At 32.2% G+C, this 16956-nt stretch overlaps 1 protein-coding gene across 1 annotated transcript in view; it reads right to left on the bottom strand.

The window, feature by feature from the left end:
* Positions 1–14341: 14341 nt before the first annotated feature.
* Positions 14342–16956, bottom strand: part of LOC129803297 (ras-related protein Rap-1b) — a 36990-nt gene continuing 34375 nt past the window's right edge. Inside the window, exons 4-5 of the mRNA XM_055849747.1 lie at positions 14907–14999; positions 14342–14797 (exon numbers count right to left, since the gene is read on the bottom strand). Coding sequence (XP_055705722.1) covers positions 14552–14797; positions 14907–14999 — 339 coding nt within the window. The 3' untranslated portion in view covers positions 14342–14551. The remainder of the gene's footprint in view (positions 14798–14906; positions 15000–16956) is intronic.

Here is a 16956-nt window from a genome sequence, read left to right as displayed (position 1 = left end):
ATTATTTCATCCCTTTCAGGATTTTGAACATTCGGAATTTTGGCTTTCGGTATTTTGGCCTTTTCGGGATATTGGCGTTCGGGATTTTGGCTTTCTAGTACTTAAAAGTCTTCAGTCCATTCCTCTGTTTGATTTTGTGCAAAAGACGGGGGAATATTTAAGTTTTTTAGACATATCCCTCACAGATGACGAAGGATTGTTCTTGTAGCGCATGATCACCTTTTTTCCCAAATCTCGATCTTCAATACCCCAATTTTTTCCACATCCAGATTTCTGGGCAGTGGTTTTACCGTCGAAGAATCACCCTCCGGACGGTCTCTGGCGTGAGATATTTGTGAGTTTTCCAAGGTCCGGGTAAGTGATTCCAGGATTTTTTAGATACGTGTACACGATCAGTTCCCTTCTCTGTTCCATTATTATTTCGTTTCACAGTGAAAAATGAACAGAATTTGATGAGAGTTTTATCAAAAGAAAGGTAAAAACACGTGTTACAATGTTTACATGCAACGAAAATGCGGAGCTAGTGACATTTGTCATAAAAATATAAAATCATTTGGAACAATCTTATCGTGGACATGCTTTATTCGAACTCCAAACTCAAACTTTTATGCTATGCCTCGCAAGAGATTAAGATTTCAGCAGTTTTTTTTGTCATTTCGAATTTTTATGTCTATCCGATGAAACGATTTGTAAATAACTTCAAAATCGATAAATATTCAGTTTGGCTGAGTTTTGTTTAGAATTCCAATACTTTTCAAATCAATTCATACTTGTCTAAACAAACGATAAATCCTTATCCTTAGATTCGTGGCTGCCACGCATTCCTCGTGTTCCACATGAGCTGTTCTTGATTGTCCTATGAAATATTAATAAATTGAATTGAATAAATAAGCTCGTTAGATGATAAATTTTAGATCTTGAGGAGACTCTATCAGACGAATTTATTAAAGGTCGTTCTCGCTTATGAACGATAAGAATGTTTATCGATCTCAAAAGAGCGAGAAAAATAATTATTTTGGGTTTGATTAACGGGTCTTATCAGTTTATAATTAGACCGAAATTGCCTATTCGTTTCAAAGACTCAATCTAATGATAAAAATCTCAGCTGAAAATATAAGAAAGAAGCTAAAAAAACATACTTATTTCTGCTAAATTTTACGTGATTCACGCGATCGCGGCGGAGATTAGTTAAAATCTATACAATCTTTTGTTGAAGGTTTTTAAAGTTGCAAAAATCCTAAAAATCTCAGTTTAATTTACAATGTAACTTAAAATGGTGTCACATAATTTTTTACTGATATTTTTGTCTACATCGAGAAATTAAAATTTGAATTTGCTTAATGTTCAAGAAGGCTCAAGTTTGTCTATTGTCCGCCTCAAAAAACGATCATTGATCATATTAAATTTTGGTTTAGTCCTTATTCTTCCAGTAGAGGAATTCTGTAATTTTCGTGGTATTGTCACGCGTGAGTTTGAAAAGTGACAATATCAATCGAGCTTTTTTTGTCATATCATATGAGTTCGGAAATGCAATTCGTTTATTATATCGTTATTACTGAGCAGAGCCATTTTCTCTGAATCGATTGATAAATATGCTTTGGTCAGCCTTTTATAGCTTTTAACTTGTATAATAAATGAATTATTGAAAATTGAAATTGAAATTTAAAGTGCGAAATGAAATTGAAATATCAATTTTCATTTAGTTTTGATTTTAGTTTGGTAAATTTTCAATCGATTGAATTTTACTAAAATGAAAAGGTGTGCCAGGGCGGCCATAACTTTTCCCAATCTTGTGCGAAAATATTCGATCATTCGATCATTAACGGTATTTTATGAAAATTTAAGTTTCCTTTGGGTTCTGGTCAAAATCGTGGAACCCCAAATGCAGAACGCTAAGATTCTGAAAGGGCCAGAACTACGTGTAATTTCGTCCAGGATTTTGACTAATCGGGATTTTAACTTTCGGGATTTTGACATTTAAGATTTTGGCTCTTTCGGAATTTTGGCTGCCACCGGTTCCATTTACCTTTTACCCCTTCTTTTATCCAAGGCACTATTGAAGAATCAAACTACAGCTGTGAATGAGAGATTTTAGGTAAGTTCTTTCAGATACACCGTCAAATAGGTAAATAATGAACTTCAGCCAGAGAAAACTTTCAAATTGAGAAGTTTATTATACTCATTATACTGAACGTAAGAATTAATTCTTTCTCCTGAGCCATCTTATTTTTTTAAATTGTAAATGTGTTTTCGACTTGACGTGCTATATATGATAAGACATTTTTGTGAAGTTTTCTTAAAAAGTTTTGTAAAATTTACCACTTGTATTGTTAACGGTTCTCTTAGCAATTCTTCCAAAAGCGTATGCTCAAAAGCATTATTATCTATCTATAAATAAATAAATAAAAAATAAAAATCTTCGAATTCGCCGAATTCGCAAATACTATGTTATGAGAACACCATGAGTTGAACCTCTAAAGAACTTTATGAATATACAACAGGGTAAATATCCTAATTCAAAACCATTTCCAGACACTTTAACTTTGACAGAAGATTCAACACATTAAGTTCATATTTTTTCTGAAGAGAATTACATAAATTTGCTCCTTGACTCTTCTGGAATCTAACTGTTTAGTGAAAATTCTTTAGATAATAATTTGAAAACTTCTTAAATACAAGAAAAATACGCGAGTGTAAAATGCTTCTATTGGAAACATATTAATCCAAATGGAGACAAGGGAAAGTTTCTAATTGGAGACAAACAGTGTAAGTGAAACCGCGACTTCCAAAACCTTTTTGAGTTGCTCTTGAGTGCAGGATTTGTTCTTGTTCCTGGTCTTTTCTTCTTTCCCATCTAAAACAATAAGAAAATCTCTCCAAAAAATCATATTTCCGGGATTTCCTATAGAAGTATTTGCAGACACTGCAGAAAAACCCTTATTGTTCCCGAAATAGGTAATTATTTCATTTGAAAACTTCACGTACCGTTAACAATAAAGATTAGCACTTAATTTAACCAAAATTATCCAGAAATATGACATAAATGTTAAACAAAACGAGTAAAGAACAGTCACCTCATTGTGTTTCCCACTGGAAAACATGGTCGATCGATGAAAAATTCCATGGTGAAAAGGTACAGTTTTAATTTTTCTGAGAAATTAACAAATTAAAATTTGCGAATATGAATGGATTTTCGCTCTATTTGGAGCAAAATTAACTATATAATGAAACTGAGGTATAGAAAATATATAAATATAATAATTTAGTACTGTATTTATCATGAAAACAATAACGTTTCCATTTGGAACAGGTTTTGAATTAGCTTAATTTACCCTAAAGTAATAAAAACTACTTTTGGGGTATAGTATCTAATAAGTTTTAAGTTCGAGCGTTTCGAACGTTTTTTAGCATGTTTTCAGCATTGTAGGGGAAAGTGACCATGCTTGATACGATCCAAGCTTGATAATAACTATGTTTTTCCTATGTTAATCAATAGTTATGACTCATCGCAATATATTTCAATAGCTGGTGCTAAGCCTCACATTTCCTAAAAAATTAGGATCCTAGCTCTTTTTTCCTAGTTTCAGGAAGCAAAAATCAAAAATAGGCCCAAAACTGCAATTTCGATACATGATATTTCATAAGTATTTCTTAATTAATGTCGCTGTTCACGAAAACTACTATCATAGGCACATAGAGGGGTCATCAGTACTAATATTTATGTAAAAATATTTTTACTTGGTGGACACTGTTTTTGTGAGTGGTGACAAATTCATAAATTCTACCTGTGTCCATCCTATATTTTAACAAGGGTCCATGAATGATAATTTAATTGTGGCAACTCTATCATTAGATGTGATTCTTTCATAATTACACCTATTATAATCCGCCAATTTTATCGACAATTGGCATAGCCTTCAACCCTGTTGCCTGAATTTTAAGGTTGCAGAGTGACATTTTCATGGACTCAAAGTGAAAAAATGGTTTTCGCTAGTGCCCTAATGTCATAAAAACACGGTTTAGAAAAATTACACAAGAGTTATTTTAAAACTAATAGCCAGTTGTACAAACGATTTAAGCAGATAGATTAGAGTTCCGTCTAAATATTGATGTGCATTTTTTTGTATCCGATGAATTTTTTGCAGTGAAAATGGGCCTCCGAATTGTCGAATCAATTATTATACAAGAAGGCCCCGGACCCAACTTGTATAAAAATCGCTACTGAATTTCCATTTTCTTCTTGAGGAAAATCTAAGGATTTCCAGGAACTATTTGAGGTTGGATTATGAACCTAATAAGTGAGACATTTTTTTGTCATAGTGGAAGAATCGCTTCGGTTTGTGTGTTAATCAGAAAATAATCACAAACCTTGGACATCATTTTACAGTATCAAGCATGGTCACTTTCCCCTATGCATTTTATTGTGCTGAATTTAATCAAAACTACGCATATCCAGGAGGGTGACATTAGCTCTGCAAAATGCGACCGGTTGTAGTGTATTTTTTTTAGCCCCACCTCCCCCTACCTAGATTTCTAATCTCTTATATTTTCCTTGGCAAGCTTCGTCCCACCATTTCTGAAACATTTATATTTGTCTCTAATAAAAGTATTCGGTTATCTTCTTGTTTGTTTTCTTGTTTCTTCAGGCTGCATTTCTCATTGTTATATTGAAAACAAATGTGACAAACAATCTTTGCAGAATAAGACAAAGGATTGTAGTCCGCAATATCTCGTTCTCCACCAGGGTATAATATATCGAAAGCCAGATGTTCTAAATCGTTCCTTCATAAATTATATGTATTGCAAGTCTACTTGCAGTAAAGTTTTAGTTTAGAAGATGGTAACACTGGATGCAGAAACTTTAAATCTTAAATATTTTCGGCACATTTATCGAGTTGTTTACCCACAATTTATACTGTATAAAGTTAAAAACAGCGTTGACCATAAGATTATCAATCAAATTATCAAATTTTTATATTGCTCTCCGTCCTTAGAATTTACATTGTAGAGACGTACAATACTCTTGTGTGGGCGATGTAATGTTTATGTGTTTTATTTGTTGGTTAGAAAATATCGTCCATAAAGGGAAGATTAAAAATATCTCTGGGATTCATCATCTGGTTTAATTTCTTTTATATTTTTTATCATTTTTTGACTGTTCGAACTCCATGAGAGAACAGATCCATAATCGTTTTCAGTAGAAACAGAAATTTGGAACTGTAAAATTTACAATTAGGGTAAAGTGCTCCTTATTTGGGACAGCTTGTAATTCTGGACACTTGGCGTCTTCTATACGAAAGAATTTCGAAATGTACCCTACTGTGTTACGTACCGGTTAATCTCGGGCAATCTTCCTTTATTTCTTATCCACTGTCCATTGTAAGTTCCCCAAGTATGCCCTGACTAAAAGAGAAAATTTGGTGGAAAATCGTGATTGCCAGAATTTTTGTCTCAGAATAGGGTTTTGGCATTACTTATCGCCTTGTATAAATTTTTGTCACAAAGCTATTTCGAAAAACCATATAATGATGGTCAGTAGGGGAATTCTGTAATTTTTGTGGCATTGTCACACGTAAGTTTGAAATCTGACAATGCCAATCAAGCTTTTTTTCATGTCACATGAGTTTGAAAATGTGGTTAATTAATTTTTTAATGAAATCTCTTGACTTAATGATATTACTCAAATACAGTCCGTCTGGATTGATTTGTTTTATAGAATGCCTTGTCATTTAAATTGCCATAAATCTCAAATTATGTGACTTTTGACAATACCAGCTGACACGGCAATGTCACGGTTACAGAATCGCAATTTCAAAAAAGCTCTCCTGAGATTCGTACACAATTTGTCATATGGCATTGCCATGCTGTTGCAGAATTCCCCCATAGCTATCATAATATCATACATCAAATGTTCTCAATTCTGTGGTTCTTCGAAGTTATTTTACGACAAAAAATGAAGATTTGTACGAGTAGGCCAGAAGTATGAACAAGCCAGAAGTAATGCAGCAACCCTATGTCCATAAATCGAAATGAAATGGTATAACTAAACAATTATATTAATCATCGAAAAATAACTGAATGTGACACTATGCATTTTCCAAGTAATATCAAGAACATTTTGCGAGAGGAAGAAATGTCTCTTGGAAAAAAAGTAATTTTAGATCGCGTAATTGTTAAAATATTCGAACATAAGCAAACGGAGCTTTCGAAAAAGATGTTCTGATCCGTAAGATAGTCAAAAATGTACCGGGCTATTGCTCAGTGGGAAACTTTTCGGAATGACGTTGGAATGGAAATTTTGAATCAATATCCCATCGTTTTAGTGCTCCCTTTGCGCCTAAATGGCCTCTACACACTATAAGAAATTTATTTAAAAAAAATCCTTTTTAAAGAAAATTTCCCCTATGCTTGTAGACAGTAACGTCAGAATTTTTTAAAAAAGGCAATTTTTTGACGAAAATTCCTTCTATAGTGTGTAGACACCATTAAGTTGGAAGTAATAAATAAATTTATTAAAATTGTGGACTTTTCCTAAAATATTTAATTAAATATTTTTTAAGAGATATTAGGGGGAAGTCCCCATGCTTTGCATGGTCCCAAGCTTCCTAATGACTAAATTTTTCCTATATTTTTCAATAAATGTGACTCATCGCATCCATATTTTAAAAACTACGGGACAGTGTCCTGTTTTTAAAATATATTGCGGAGTTGCATTTATTCAGAAACATAGGAAAAATTTAGTCATTACAAAGTTTGAGATCGTGCAAAGCATGGGCACTTTCTCCTACGAAGATAAAATTTTTTTCGTAAAATTGTTCGTAAATGTTTGTGAATTCTCAAGAACTTACAAAATGCTCGTAAATTGTATGACCCACTAAAAGTTGGTAAAAGTTTGTACTTCTTTACAAACATTGTTCGTAACATGAACTTTTGACGAGCAAGTTTTGTTCTTTTCCAAACATTTGTTTGTTAATGTTCGTAAACACGTAGAAAATTGCTTGTCAAACTTTGTAATTTGTTCGTAAATTTTTACCTGACAAAAATGTACGAACAAATGTTTGTAAAAGAACAAAACATAGTCGTAAAATGATTATGTTAGGAGCAATGTCTGTGAAAAAGTACAAACTTTTATGAGCTTTTTTGTGGGTTGTACGCTTTACACGCATTATGTAAGTGGGAATTTACAAACATTTACTAACAGTTTAACGAAATATTTCTTTCTAAGTAGGGTAAAGTGGTACAATTTAGACCATCATTGAGAAAAAAAGAGGGTGCGATTAACATTTTTTCCTCAGAAATTTAACACTTTTTAGGTGTAAAAATATATCAACATTTTTTAATGTTAATTTTACACCTTATTAAAGGTAAAATTAACATGAAACAGGGTACCTTTAACCCCTAACATACCTAAAGAGGGTAATATTTACACCGATTTTGGATCAAAACTACAGGGTAAAATTAACATTTCCGGAATCTTATTTTAACTTTTTCGGATTTCTCTCAGTGATGGTACAAGTTGGACAATGCGGTACAAGTTGGACAGGGTTTTTTTCTTGATAAATATAGTACTTCATTTTTATTTGTATATTTTTAATGCTTTAGTTTTATAATTTGATTCTTTGTGCTTAAAAAAAATTTGTACTGTATTTATCAAGAAAAAATCCCTGTCCAACTTGTACCTGCGAATTGCCCAACTTGTGACACTATGTCTAACTTGTATCACTTTACCCTACTAACATAAACAGAAGGAGGATCGGGCGTTCTTGAAAATGGGAGTACCATTAAAAACCATTAGTCGTCCGAAATTACAAGCAAAGTGTCCTGAATTACAAGCAAAGGGTTCAAAATTTCACTTAAACCTTGTCTATGTTTTTATTCATTGTCAAACGTATATATCAATATTAATTTGAGAGAAAACAAAGCTGATAATAGTATTTGAGGTTATAAATAAAATTTTTGATAAGAAAGTAACAAGAAAACTTCATTTTGTATTTCAAAATTTGGATATTGGTGCTTATACGTACCCTGTTCCAAATATTGAGCATTTACCCTAGGGGAAAGTGCCCATGGTTTCCACGGTCTCAAACTTCGTAATGACTCAATTTTTCCTATGTTTCTGAATAAATGTGACTCCGCAATATATTTTAAAAACTGGACAATTTCTCCTAGTTTTTAAAATTTTTGTGCGATTAGTCACATTTATTGAAAAACATAGGAAAAAATCAGTCATTATAAAGCTTGGGACCTTGTAAAGCATGGGCACTTTCCCTTACACATTTTTGTTTTAAAATCAAAAATTTGGATCATGAAATTCTGGTTTTTTAAATTCTTAAGGGCTTCACATGAACGACAAAATACGTTTTTAAGCAAGCTTTTCTTCATATCTTTTTAATTCATTTTCTTATATGACTTCACATTTCACATCTTATTGTTAGTTTTATATTTTTTACATCATATTAATTCACTACACACTTTACAAGTATATATATATATATATATACGTCCTATGCACAAAAATATTTCTCGAAAAAGGAAAAATACGTCATATCTTTTCATCAGTAGAATATTGATATTGATTGTCACATATTAAAAATCCTCTTTTTTATTTTAAACATTTAAGGTATTTCATATTATTTTTCTCTTATCAACCACATGATACATTTACTATTTTATTTATTTTTTTTTATTTCATCAGATTGTTGGTTAGTGTTTATTTTAGAATTCATGTCATTCACATTCTATTGAGCAGTTGATGTAGAGTTCTTTTTAAATTTATTTGTTCACAAAAAGTTTTGTTTACTCAGGGTAGTAGGGTAGTTTTTCCTCTATTGAGATTCGCTGGGAGAGTGGTTTATTTGTCTTTCAAAATGGATATCATATCAATGGCCCTTGAAATTTTCAACGAAAAAAATAGTTTTCCTTCTTTTACAATTTTTAGGAGAAATATCAATAATTTTATTATCCTTTTTTCATCATTGCGTCCTATAACCTTCTTTTATAATTTTTTACATATTTTTCACCTTGCAATATTGTATAATTTTTTTTTTGAATACTTAATGAAGAAAAGCAGTCCAATTGACACCAATTAAGTTTTACATAACTTTAACCTACCACTTTGTCTACAATAATTTTGTATTAATTTTATTTTCTTCACCAGGCTTTTGTTCTCCCAAAATTTCAAAGCGTTTTTTTTTTCTAAATTTGTTTTATGTTAATGGGATCCCGACTAACTCCGCCAGCGGAAGCTTTGCACAGAGAAAGTGAAGTTGTGGAAAAGTCTGGAAAGTCGTGGTTTCGCCAAAGAATTCATAATGACGAGGTAAGAATATTAATTTCATAATTACATCCTAAATTTTTCAGAGGTTCTCTTCAGTTTGCGATTAAGTCATGCATTTCATTTTGCTAAAATTTCACTTAAAGGCTTTTAAAGTGTAGAGCTTTTCTTGTAATAATTCTCCATACATTTTAAAAATATATTTTTGTAAACTGATCAATCATTTTATCTGGTTTAATTGTTCAATTTCAGTTAATCAATCAATTTATTTTGTATTGAAATTATTGAAGATATAAACTTTTGAGCACTTTTATTAAAATAAGTCAGCAGTTCATCCCGAAATACACTAAATTTTCAGTTTTGTAAACAAAAATTTAGTGAAAAATTGAAACTGTGGCGTTTGAAAAATTCAGAGGCAGTTTAACTTTTAATTGAAATAAGGGTTTTTTCATTAGCAGAATGGTTATAGTAAACAATAATCCACACGAATTAAATATAAATCCCATAAAATACTTCTTTCCATCTCATCGTGTTATCAGATTGCCTGACTTTTGACAGCATTCACAGTTTTTAAAGTTTTAATTATTCAGAGTTCACGATAGGATTTAAATATTTTATGGACATTAAATAATAAAATTTCAGAGTAACCCACTTAATGTGGTTAGTAAAGCATTAATTTTTGATGAGTAAAACATAAATGTTTTCAGAAATTAGTCTGATTTATAAAAAATTCAAATTGAATTGTTATATCCATTTATATTGAGCATCGATCAGACTTTAACTTTTTCATTTCAACATAAAGTAAATATCAAGTATGAACATTCTTGGTCAGTCAATAAAAAAAGAAATAAAAAGGGATCAAAAACCTTTTAAAGTCTAACCGATAATACCAAGACATTAATTAGACTTCTTTGATTTCCAATTGCCAAAATTACTTAATTATTTTTATTGGAAATCAATTTCTGTATTCACTGAACAATAATTCACTCCAATACTCAGCATTTACCAAGCGTTTTCAAGAATAATTTACATGAAGAATGTCTCCACTAATCATAAAAGTCTGTACTTTTTTAAAAACATTATTCGTAATATCTTGACGAGCATTTTTTGTTCTTTTACGAACATTTGTTTGTAGACTTTGAACGCACAAAAAATGTTTGTAAAATATTGTCAGTTCGAACAAATGTTTGTAAAAGTACAAAAAATGCTCGTAAAGATATTATGTTACAAGCAATGTTTGTAAAATGTACAAACTTTTACGAACTTTTCTTGTGAGTTATACGCTTTACAAACATTTCGTAAGTTCGCGGTAAGAATTCACAAATGTTTACGAACAATAGTAATGTAAGATGTAGAGGGGAAGTAGGGCACATTTAAATTCAGGTACCTTTGAAAATAAAGTTTTTCTCCTACACAGAAAAAATTTTTTTTGTAAAAATGTTCGTATTTGTTTGTGAATTCCAATGGGGGAGTTAAGTAATGCTCGTAAATCGACGCTCGTAATGCTCGTACTTCGGACTGGTACGAGTACCAGTCCGTTCGCTGTGCCAAAAGGAAAGAAGAAAATTAGCTCCTAACCAAATTCAAAACTGATGCATAAGAAAATAGAGGAATTAGTGACAAAAATCCTAAAGAAAAGACCAACCAATAACCACTGAGGAAAACACGATAAGTGTCGAAAGCTCTGGTAAAATTTTATGTTTGTTTCATAGGATTTGATCAACAAATTCCTATGCTCACCGGAAGGACAGGTTGTCCTGAAAAACCTCCCAAAGAGCATTTTCTGACCAATTCGAAAATTTGACAAAATATTGTCGAAATACGCTCGACAGACTCAGAGATTTCGATTTAATTTCGTCGATTTGGCCAAGTTTTGCTTATTGGGCTAGCTCATACTAAGAGTGATACCAAAATAATCGACTCACACTTATAATTTATAATTTTTTAAAATTCGTTTTAACGCTAACTTTTCACTCTGCATGAAATTTGGGTAAGAAAACGTCAACCAAATTTGAAATACTCGTTTTAAACACTATAATCATAAAGGGGAAAGTACCCTCCCTTCGAATGTTCATGCCTTCGAATAATGTTAATTTTCTTTTAGTTTTCCTAAGAGACTTACACATTTCTAATAAATATTAGTTAGCTTATCATCAATTTATTTATGATCATGTGATAATTATTTGTAAGTCTCTTAGGAAAAATAAAAGAAAAAGCACGCTATTCGAAGGCATAAACGTTCGAAGGGAGAGTACTTTCCCCTAGGTCAAAGTTTTCAAAACCAGAAAGTGAAACGATATCAAAAACTAAAATCAAATCAAGTTTCCTCGATTCATATTTTTTTAATTATTTTTGAATGTGCCAATAAAATTTTGATAAAAGCTCTTAAGGCCAGGTGAACTTTTTGGTCGGAAACTGGAGTGGATAGTGTTCAGTGAAGGGGAAGGGGAAAGTTCTCACCCTTGGAACGTTTATGCCTTCGAATAATGTGAAATTCTGTTATTTTTCCTAAGAGACTTGCACATAAATACCACGTAATTATCAAAATTGATGATAAGCTAACTAATATAGAAATGTGTAAATCTCTTAGGAAAAATGAAAGAAAATTCACTCGAAGGTATGAACGTTCGAAGGGAGAGTACTTTCTCCTAGTTTTAGTGAATCCAAAAATAAATTTCTATGATAACTTCTTAAAAACTGAAAACTGAGACATTCTTTTAGAAAGTATCTCTTGAATTTTCTTTTTTGAACCACTCAAAAATCACTGAGGCTCACCAGAAAAATGTTCTTCCACAAAAAGAAAAGAATCCTTTATGTTTTGGTGGATTTCACGCACCGCACGAAATTATACATCAATTTAACAACGTGCGAGTGATTAATTGAAAAAAAGCGTGAAGTGGTTCAGTGTTGTAGCTACTGAATTATAAAAATTCGTACATTTTTCAGGAAACCACTGCCGCTCACACTCTTCTTATTTTAATTTGAAAAGTAGCACGGATTTTTTTATTCGGATGTTTTTTCTGTGTTATTCTTTCAAGCTCTAATTACGATATTTTTTCATTAATAAATAATGTTAGGGGAAGTGTGCCAAATTCGGCTAGCTTCTAATTTCGGCCAATTTGAGTGTAATTTCGGTCATGTAAATAAATGAATTAAAATTATGTATGTAATCTTTAAATGGTCAATGAATTCATTTTGGTTTTAAATATTTATTCATTTTTGAAATGTATTAACACAAAGACCGTTAAATTTTAGGTTTAATTTGAATTTAAATTGCGTTGTCTCAGTGTGGAAAGAGTCTCACAAAAAATGTGACAGATCGATTGTGTTTCTAGCAGTCTTACGATTTGTGGTGAAGTGCAAAAGGTTTTCCTTCGGTGTTTTTCATGAAAATTGATTAGTTTTCATTAAAGATTGTTTCTGTTTATATTAATAGTGAATCAATCTTTAAATTTCGGGTAAAATTTCCCAGCTGGATCCTGTATTTCAAGTAAAAAACAACTTTGTGAGCGTCTGTCCGGTGAGGTAGTGTTGCCTATTCCGGCAACATCTTTTGTTTTCCTAAATTTCTTATTCATTTTGTGTTTTTTTTTCAATTTCTGAGTTCTACAATGGCCAGAGAAAAAAACCATCGCTTCTATGAAAATGATTATGTGGAAAAGGCCTTGGAAGAGTTCAGGAAGGGCAAATTTCTACGGGAATCTGCGCGTAAATTTGAGATGTTACTCTTCAGGTCTTCAGGACAAATTACACGGAAGATCTCAGGGCTTGTGGATCATATAAACGTATTAAACTAAATATTAAACTCGTTCCGTTTGACGTTTTGAAGTTTTCTATCCGTTGCGTCACAAAAGGTGGCCAGAAAAAAGGTGGTCGGAATTTCACTCAAAGTGGCCGGAATACTACCCAAAGCAATGTCCATATTATTATTAATTTTTCAATATTTTAGGAAGTGATTTAAGGAAAACAAAGATGATAAACTAGTTTTCAAGATTCCCCACAACCCTCCCAAAAAGGAAGTAACAAAAAATATCAATATGAATTAAAATTATTGCATTTCAAACTTAGGACTTCGGTGCTTATATACAACTATGCCGAAAATTGGCACACTTACCCTAAATAATAATAACACAGATGTAATATCCGAATAGTAAAAATTTCTAGCAATTTGACTGCTTATTAAATTTTGTCTTTAAATTATCAAATTTTAATTGGATATTTAATAACATATAACATTTTTGCGTATGAGTTCAATCAATATTTTAATCCAATCGCTTTGATGTACTTCCAATATCAATACTTTTATCGCTTTGAAGACTTATAATACCTGTGTCGAAACATAATACGATAAAACTATAATATTTCATGGGACTACTAAATATTTAATTAAGTGTTGAACACGTAGGGGGAGGTGGGGCTACTTTGAGCTGTGGGGCTACATTGTTATACGATTTTTTCGCATATTTCTAATGGGAACTGGGTTTTAACATGAAGTAATTTGGATAGACAAAATAATTGTGGATCTAAATAAAATAATTGTAAGGACCAGCTTCATTTAGAAATAGGCGAAAAGGCCGTATAACAATCTAGCCCCACAGCTCAATATAGCCCCACCTCCCCCTATAAAGACTCAAAAGTATTTCAATGTTCCTATTTTTTGTGTTCTTTCATTTTTTTTAAATGATTTAATCCAATTGAAAAAATATCAACATTGCAAAATTGCGTTGATTTGGGAAATTTCATGTCTCTTAATATTAAAAAAAAACTTGTCCGTTAAATTTAAATGTTTCAATTGAAAACCTCTGAATTAAATTTTATAATCGTAATTTCTGGAAATCGTGCTGATATTGTGAAAAAAATCTGGAATTTTCCAGATGAGAAAATTTCCAATTAATTGAATAGTACATTATTTGGGACAGTATTGGAAATGCAAGTTCAATTTCTCGTTATCAACCTAAATGTTTAAATTTTAAATTATTATTATTATTATAATATTATTCATGTTGAGGTGGTCCTAGGAACAGGCCCGGGCACTGCGACTGATCAGTCTATTGTACCCAAAAATTTTAAATTAACAAATTTAATTATATGAATTCAAAAGAAACGGCACATCAGAGTGTGAAGGCGGAAATCAATATATTAATTTGTTCAACAAAATTTCCCGCATCGACATCTACTGCTCACCAGACTTTTCCATATCTTCGTCAATTTTTCTTTAGGATTTTGTTCAAAAGGAATTCTCGTGTGGGTTGTGCTGATGCTTTTTGCAGAAATGGATTAAGATAAGATGCAGGAATTTCTCTTGCCACCTAAGGACCGTTGCTGAATCTGCTGGAGATGCTGCAATTGAGCCGGTGACGGCACATGGGATGTGGATGGGGGGAGACTCTGGGGAGTTCCTGGAGGACCACCGGAAGAAGATGCCCCACTCTGATTTGGAGGCAGTGACTGTCGACGTCTTCGACGGAGAGCCGGACTGAGATTGTACGTGATTTTGGCCTGTACCAGCAGCTCCTTGAAGATCTTTTGCAATGAAAAGAAAATCAGGTAAAATTTTACTTTTAATTTTCTCAATGGAGTATTTTCTAAACCCCAAAAACCAATTCCCCATGCTGGAGAGATTTGTGTTTACCTCCGTGACATTCTCATTGTCTTTCGCTGAGCATTCTACATAACCATTTTCCCAATCCATTGTGACCACATTTTCTGTATTTTCCCGATTCATCTGAAATAGTAAAGAGAAATGGGAAAATGAGGATTAATTATATACTTTACCAATACACATACACACCCCCACACCTGTCACACAAAATGCTAACTAATGCAAATTGGGAGCTTTTTCGCAAAAGTTCATGCCTCGCCTGGAGCTTTGCAGCATTTTTTTTTGTCTTTTGTGAAATTTCACGCTCATTTACTCTCCCAGGATTGTGGATAAAAGAGAAAACTTTTTTATCAGCGCTCTAACTGAGATTCTTTTCTATCTTCTGACACACGCCAAGGGAAATTAAAAATTATTCCTTGTTTTTTTTTTTTTAATTCTCCCATATACGAAGCTGAACTTCTCAGAATTCATATGCTGCACAAATTGTTATAAATGAAGAATTTATTATAAGAATTTTATGTAGAAAAAAAATATCATAAAAATGTTCTAAAGAAAGGTTCCTTATTAAAGGTTGTATGAATGATGTTACTTCAAAAACTGAAAATAGGACACTTTCTTTGAAATTTAATTTAAAAGATTCTTATCCTTTATTATGAATATTTTATTCTGATAATATCTTACTTTTTCCACTAAGGTTTATTAACTGGTACAAATTCAGTGGTCACATGATGCTTCGGTAAAGAAATATTCACTTACAGAAAAAGGAAGAAAATGAATAAATAATACACTATATTGTGAAATTTATTTATTTTTTTATATTTCTCTTTAATATTGATCTAAACTGATTCTCAAACAAAGCGTCCTAGGTTTTGAGAAATTTTTGAATTCGTTACATAAGATGCTATACCTCAGAAGTACTTTTACAACATTTACTGATGCATATCCTATTTATCACTCGAAAGGTTTCCCAAAATAGCTTAGGATTAATACAATTGATTTTCTGATTATAACCGATTTATACTTGTCAGGAATTCCAAGACCTTTCCAACGAGCCCAAACATGATACCATTCGGATTATAAGTACGCTCTCTAGAACATTTTATAACCCTTGATCTTGAAAAACCAATAATATGAATAATTAAACGGTATTTTCGTATAAGATGAAAAATTCCGTCTGGGTAGTTCCTAAAACATATCCAAAAATGAAAATAATCGCAGACGACACGTTTTCCAGAATTCACGAAAAACATGATTTTGGAGGGTCGGGAGTGGGTTGGTATAAAGATGGATGGAATCCATCCTTAGAAAGATCTCAATCTCAGAAACAAAATATACTAAAATTTCATCGAAATCGCTTCATAAACACAGAAAATATAGTTCATTCAAGACATTTTTGATTCTAGCTCAGGTCAGGGAACATCGAGGGAGGTGTATAACCCATCGTTGGAAAGGTCTCGACCTCAGCTAAAACATATTTAAATTTAAAGAAAAAGCATATTCTAGTTTTCGAAATATTCGAAATCCAAATTTCGAAAATCGATTTTTTGGTTAATTAGACCTTCCATTAAATAGGATGAAATTAGCGTGTCAAAGTACTCCACACGGGTTTTCCAAAACACCAAATTTTTTCGAATTCTGATAATTAGAACTGGAGATATGGCCATTCGAAAATTGATTTTTTGACCCCTTTTGGCTTTGGTTTTAGTCAGGGGGTCGAGGGGGGCTTAAATATTTTTTGATCGAAAACTCTTAGGTCCAACTATAACATACTAAAATTTGAGATTGATCGATGCCAGGGGCTGAGTTAGTGAAAAATGGGGATCTCAGTGGTGGGATAGGCAAGACAATTGGTCTTAGGCGGATGAGATCTCTGGCTCGACTCTCACAGTTGTGAGTTCGAGTCCCGCCCGGTGCAAACAACTGAATGTCAGAAAAATACATTTTCACTGTGATAAAACGTACTATAATACACCGCCTCTGCCTACAAAAACTCTGGGAGCATGGAAGAAGCATCCACACTACGGGAAAGGCGCTCCTGGGCGGTCTACACATGAACTTAGCGGATTCTTCCACCACGGAA

This window comes from Phlebotomus papatasi, chromosome 2, assembly GCF_024763615.1.
Source record: "Phlebotomus papatasi isolate M1 chromosome 2, Ppap_2.1, whole genome shotgun sequence".
In the NCBI taxonomy this organism is placed as follows: domain Eukaryota; kingdom Metazoa; phylum Arthropoda; class Insecta; order Diptera; family Psychodidae; genus Phlebotomus; species Phlebotomus papatasi.
Note: the sequence above shows the minus strand (reverse complement) of the source record. Positions and strands in the feature narration are given on the sequence as shown.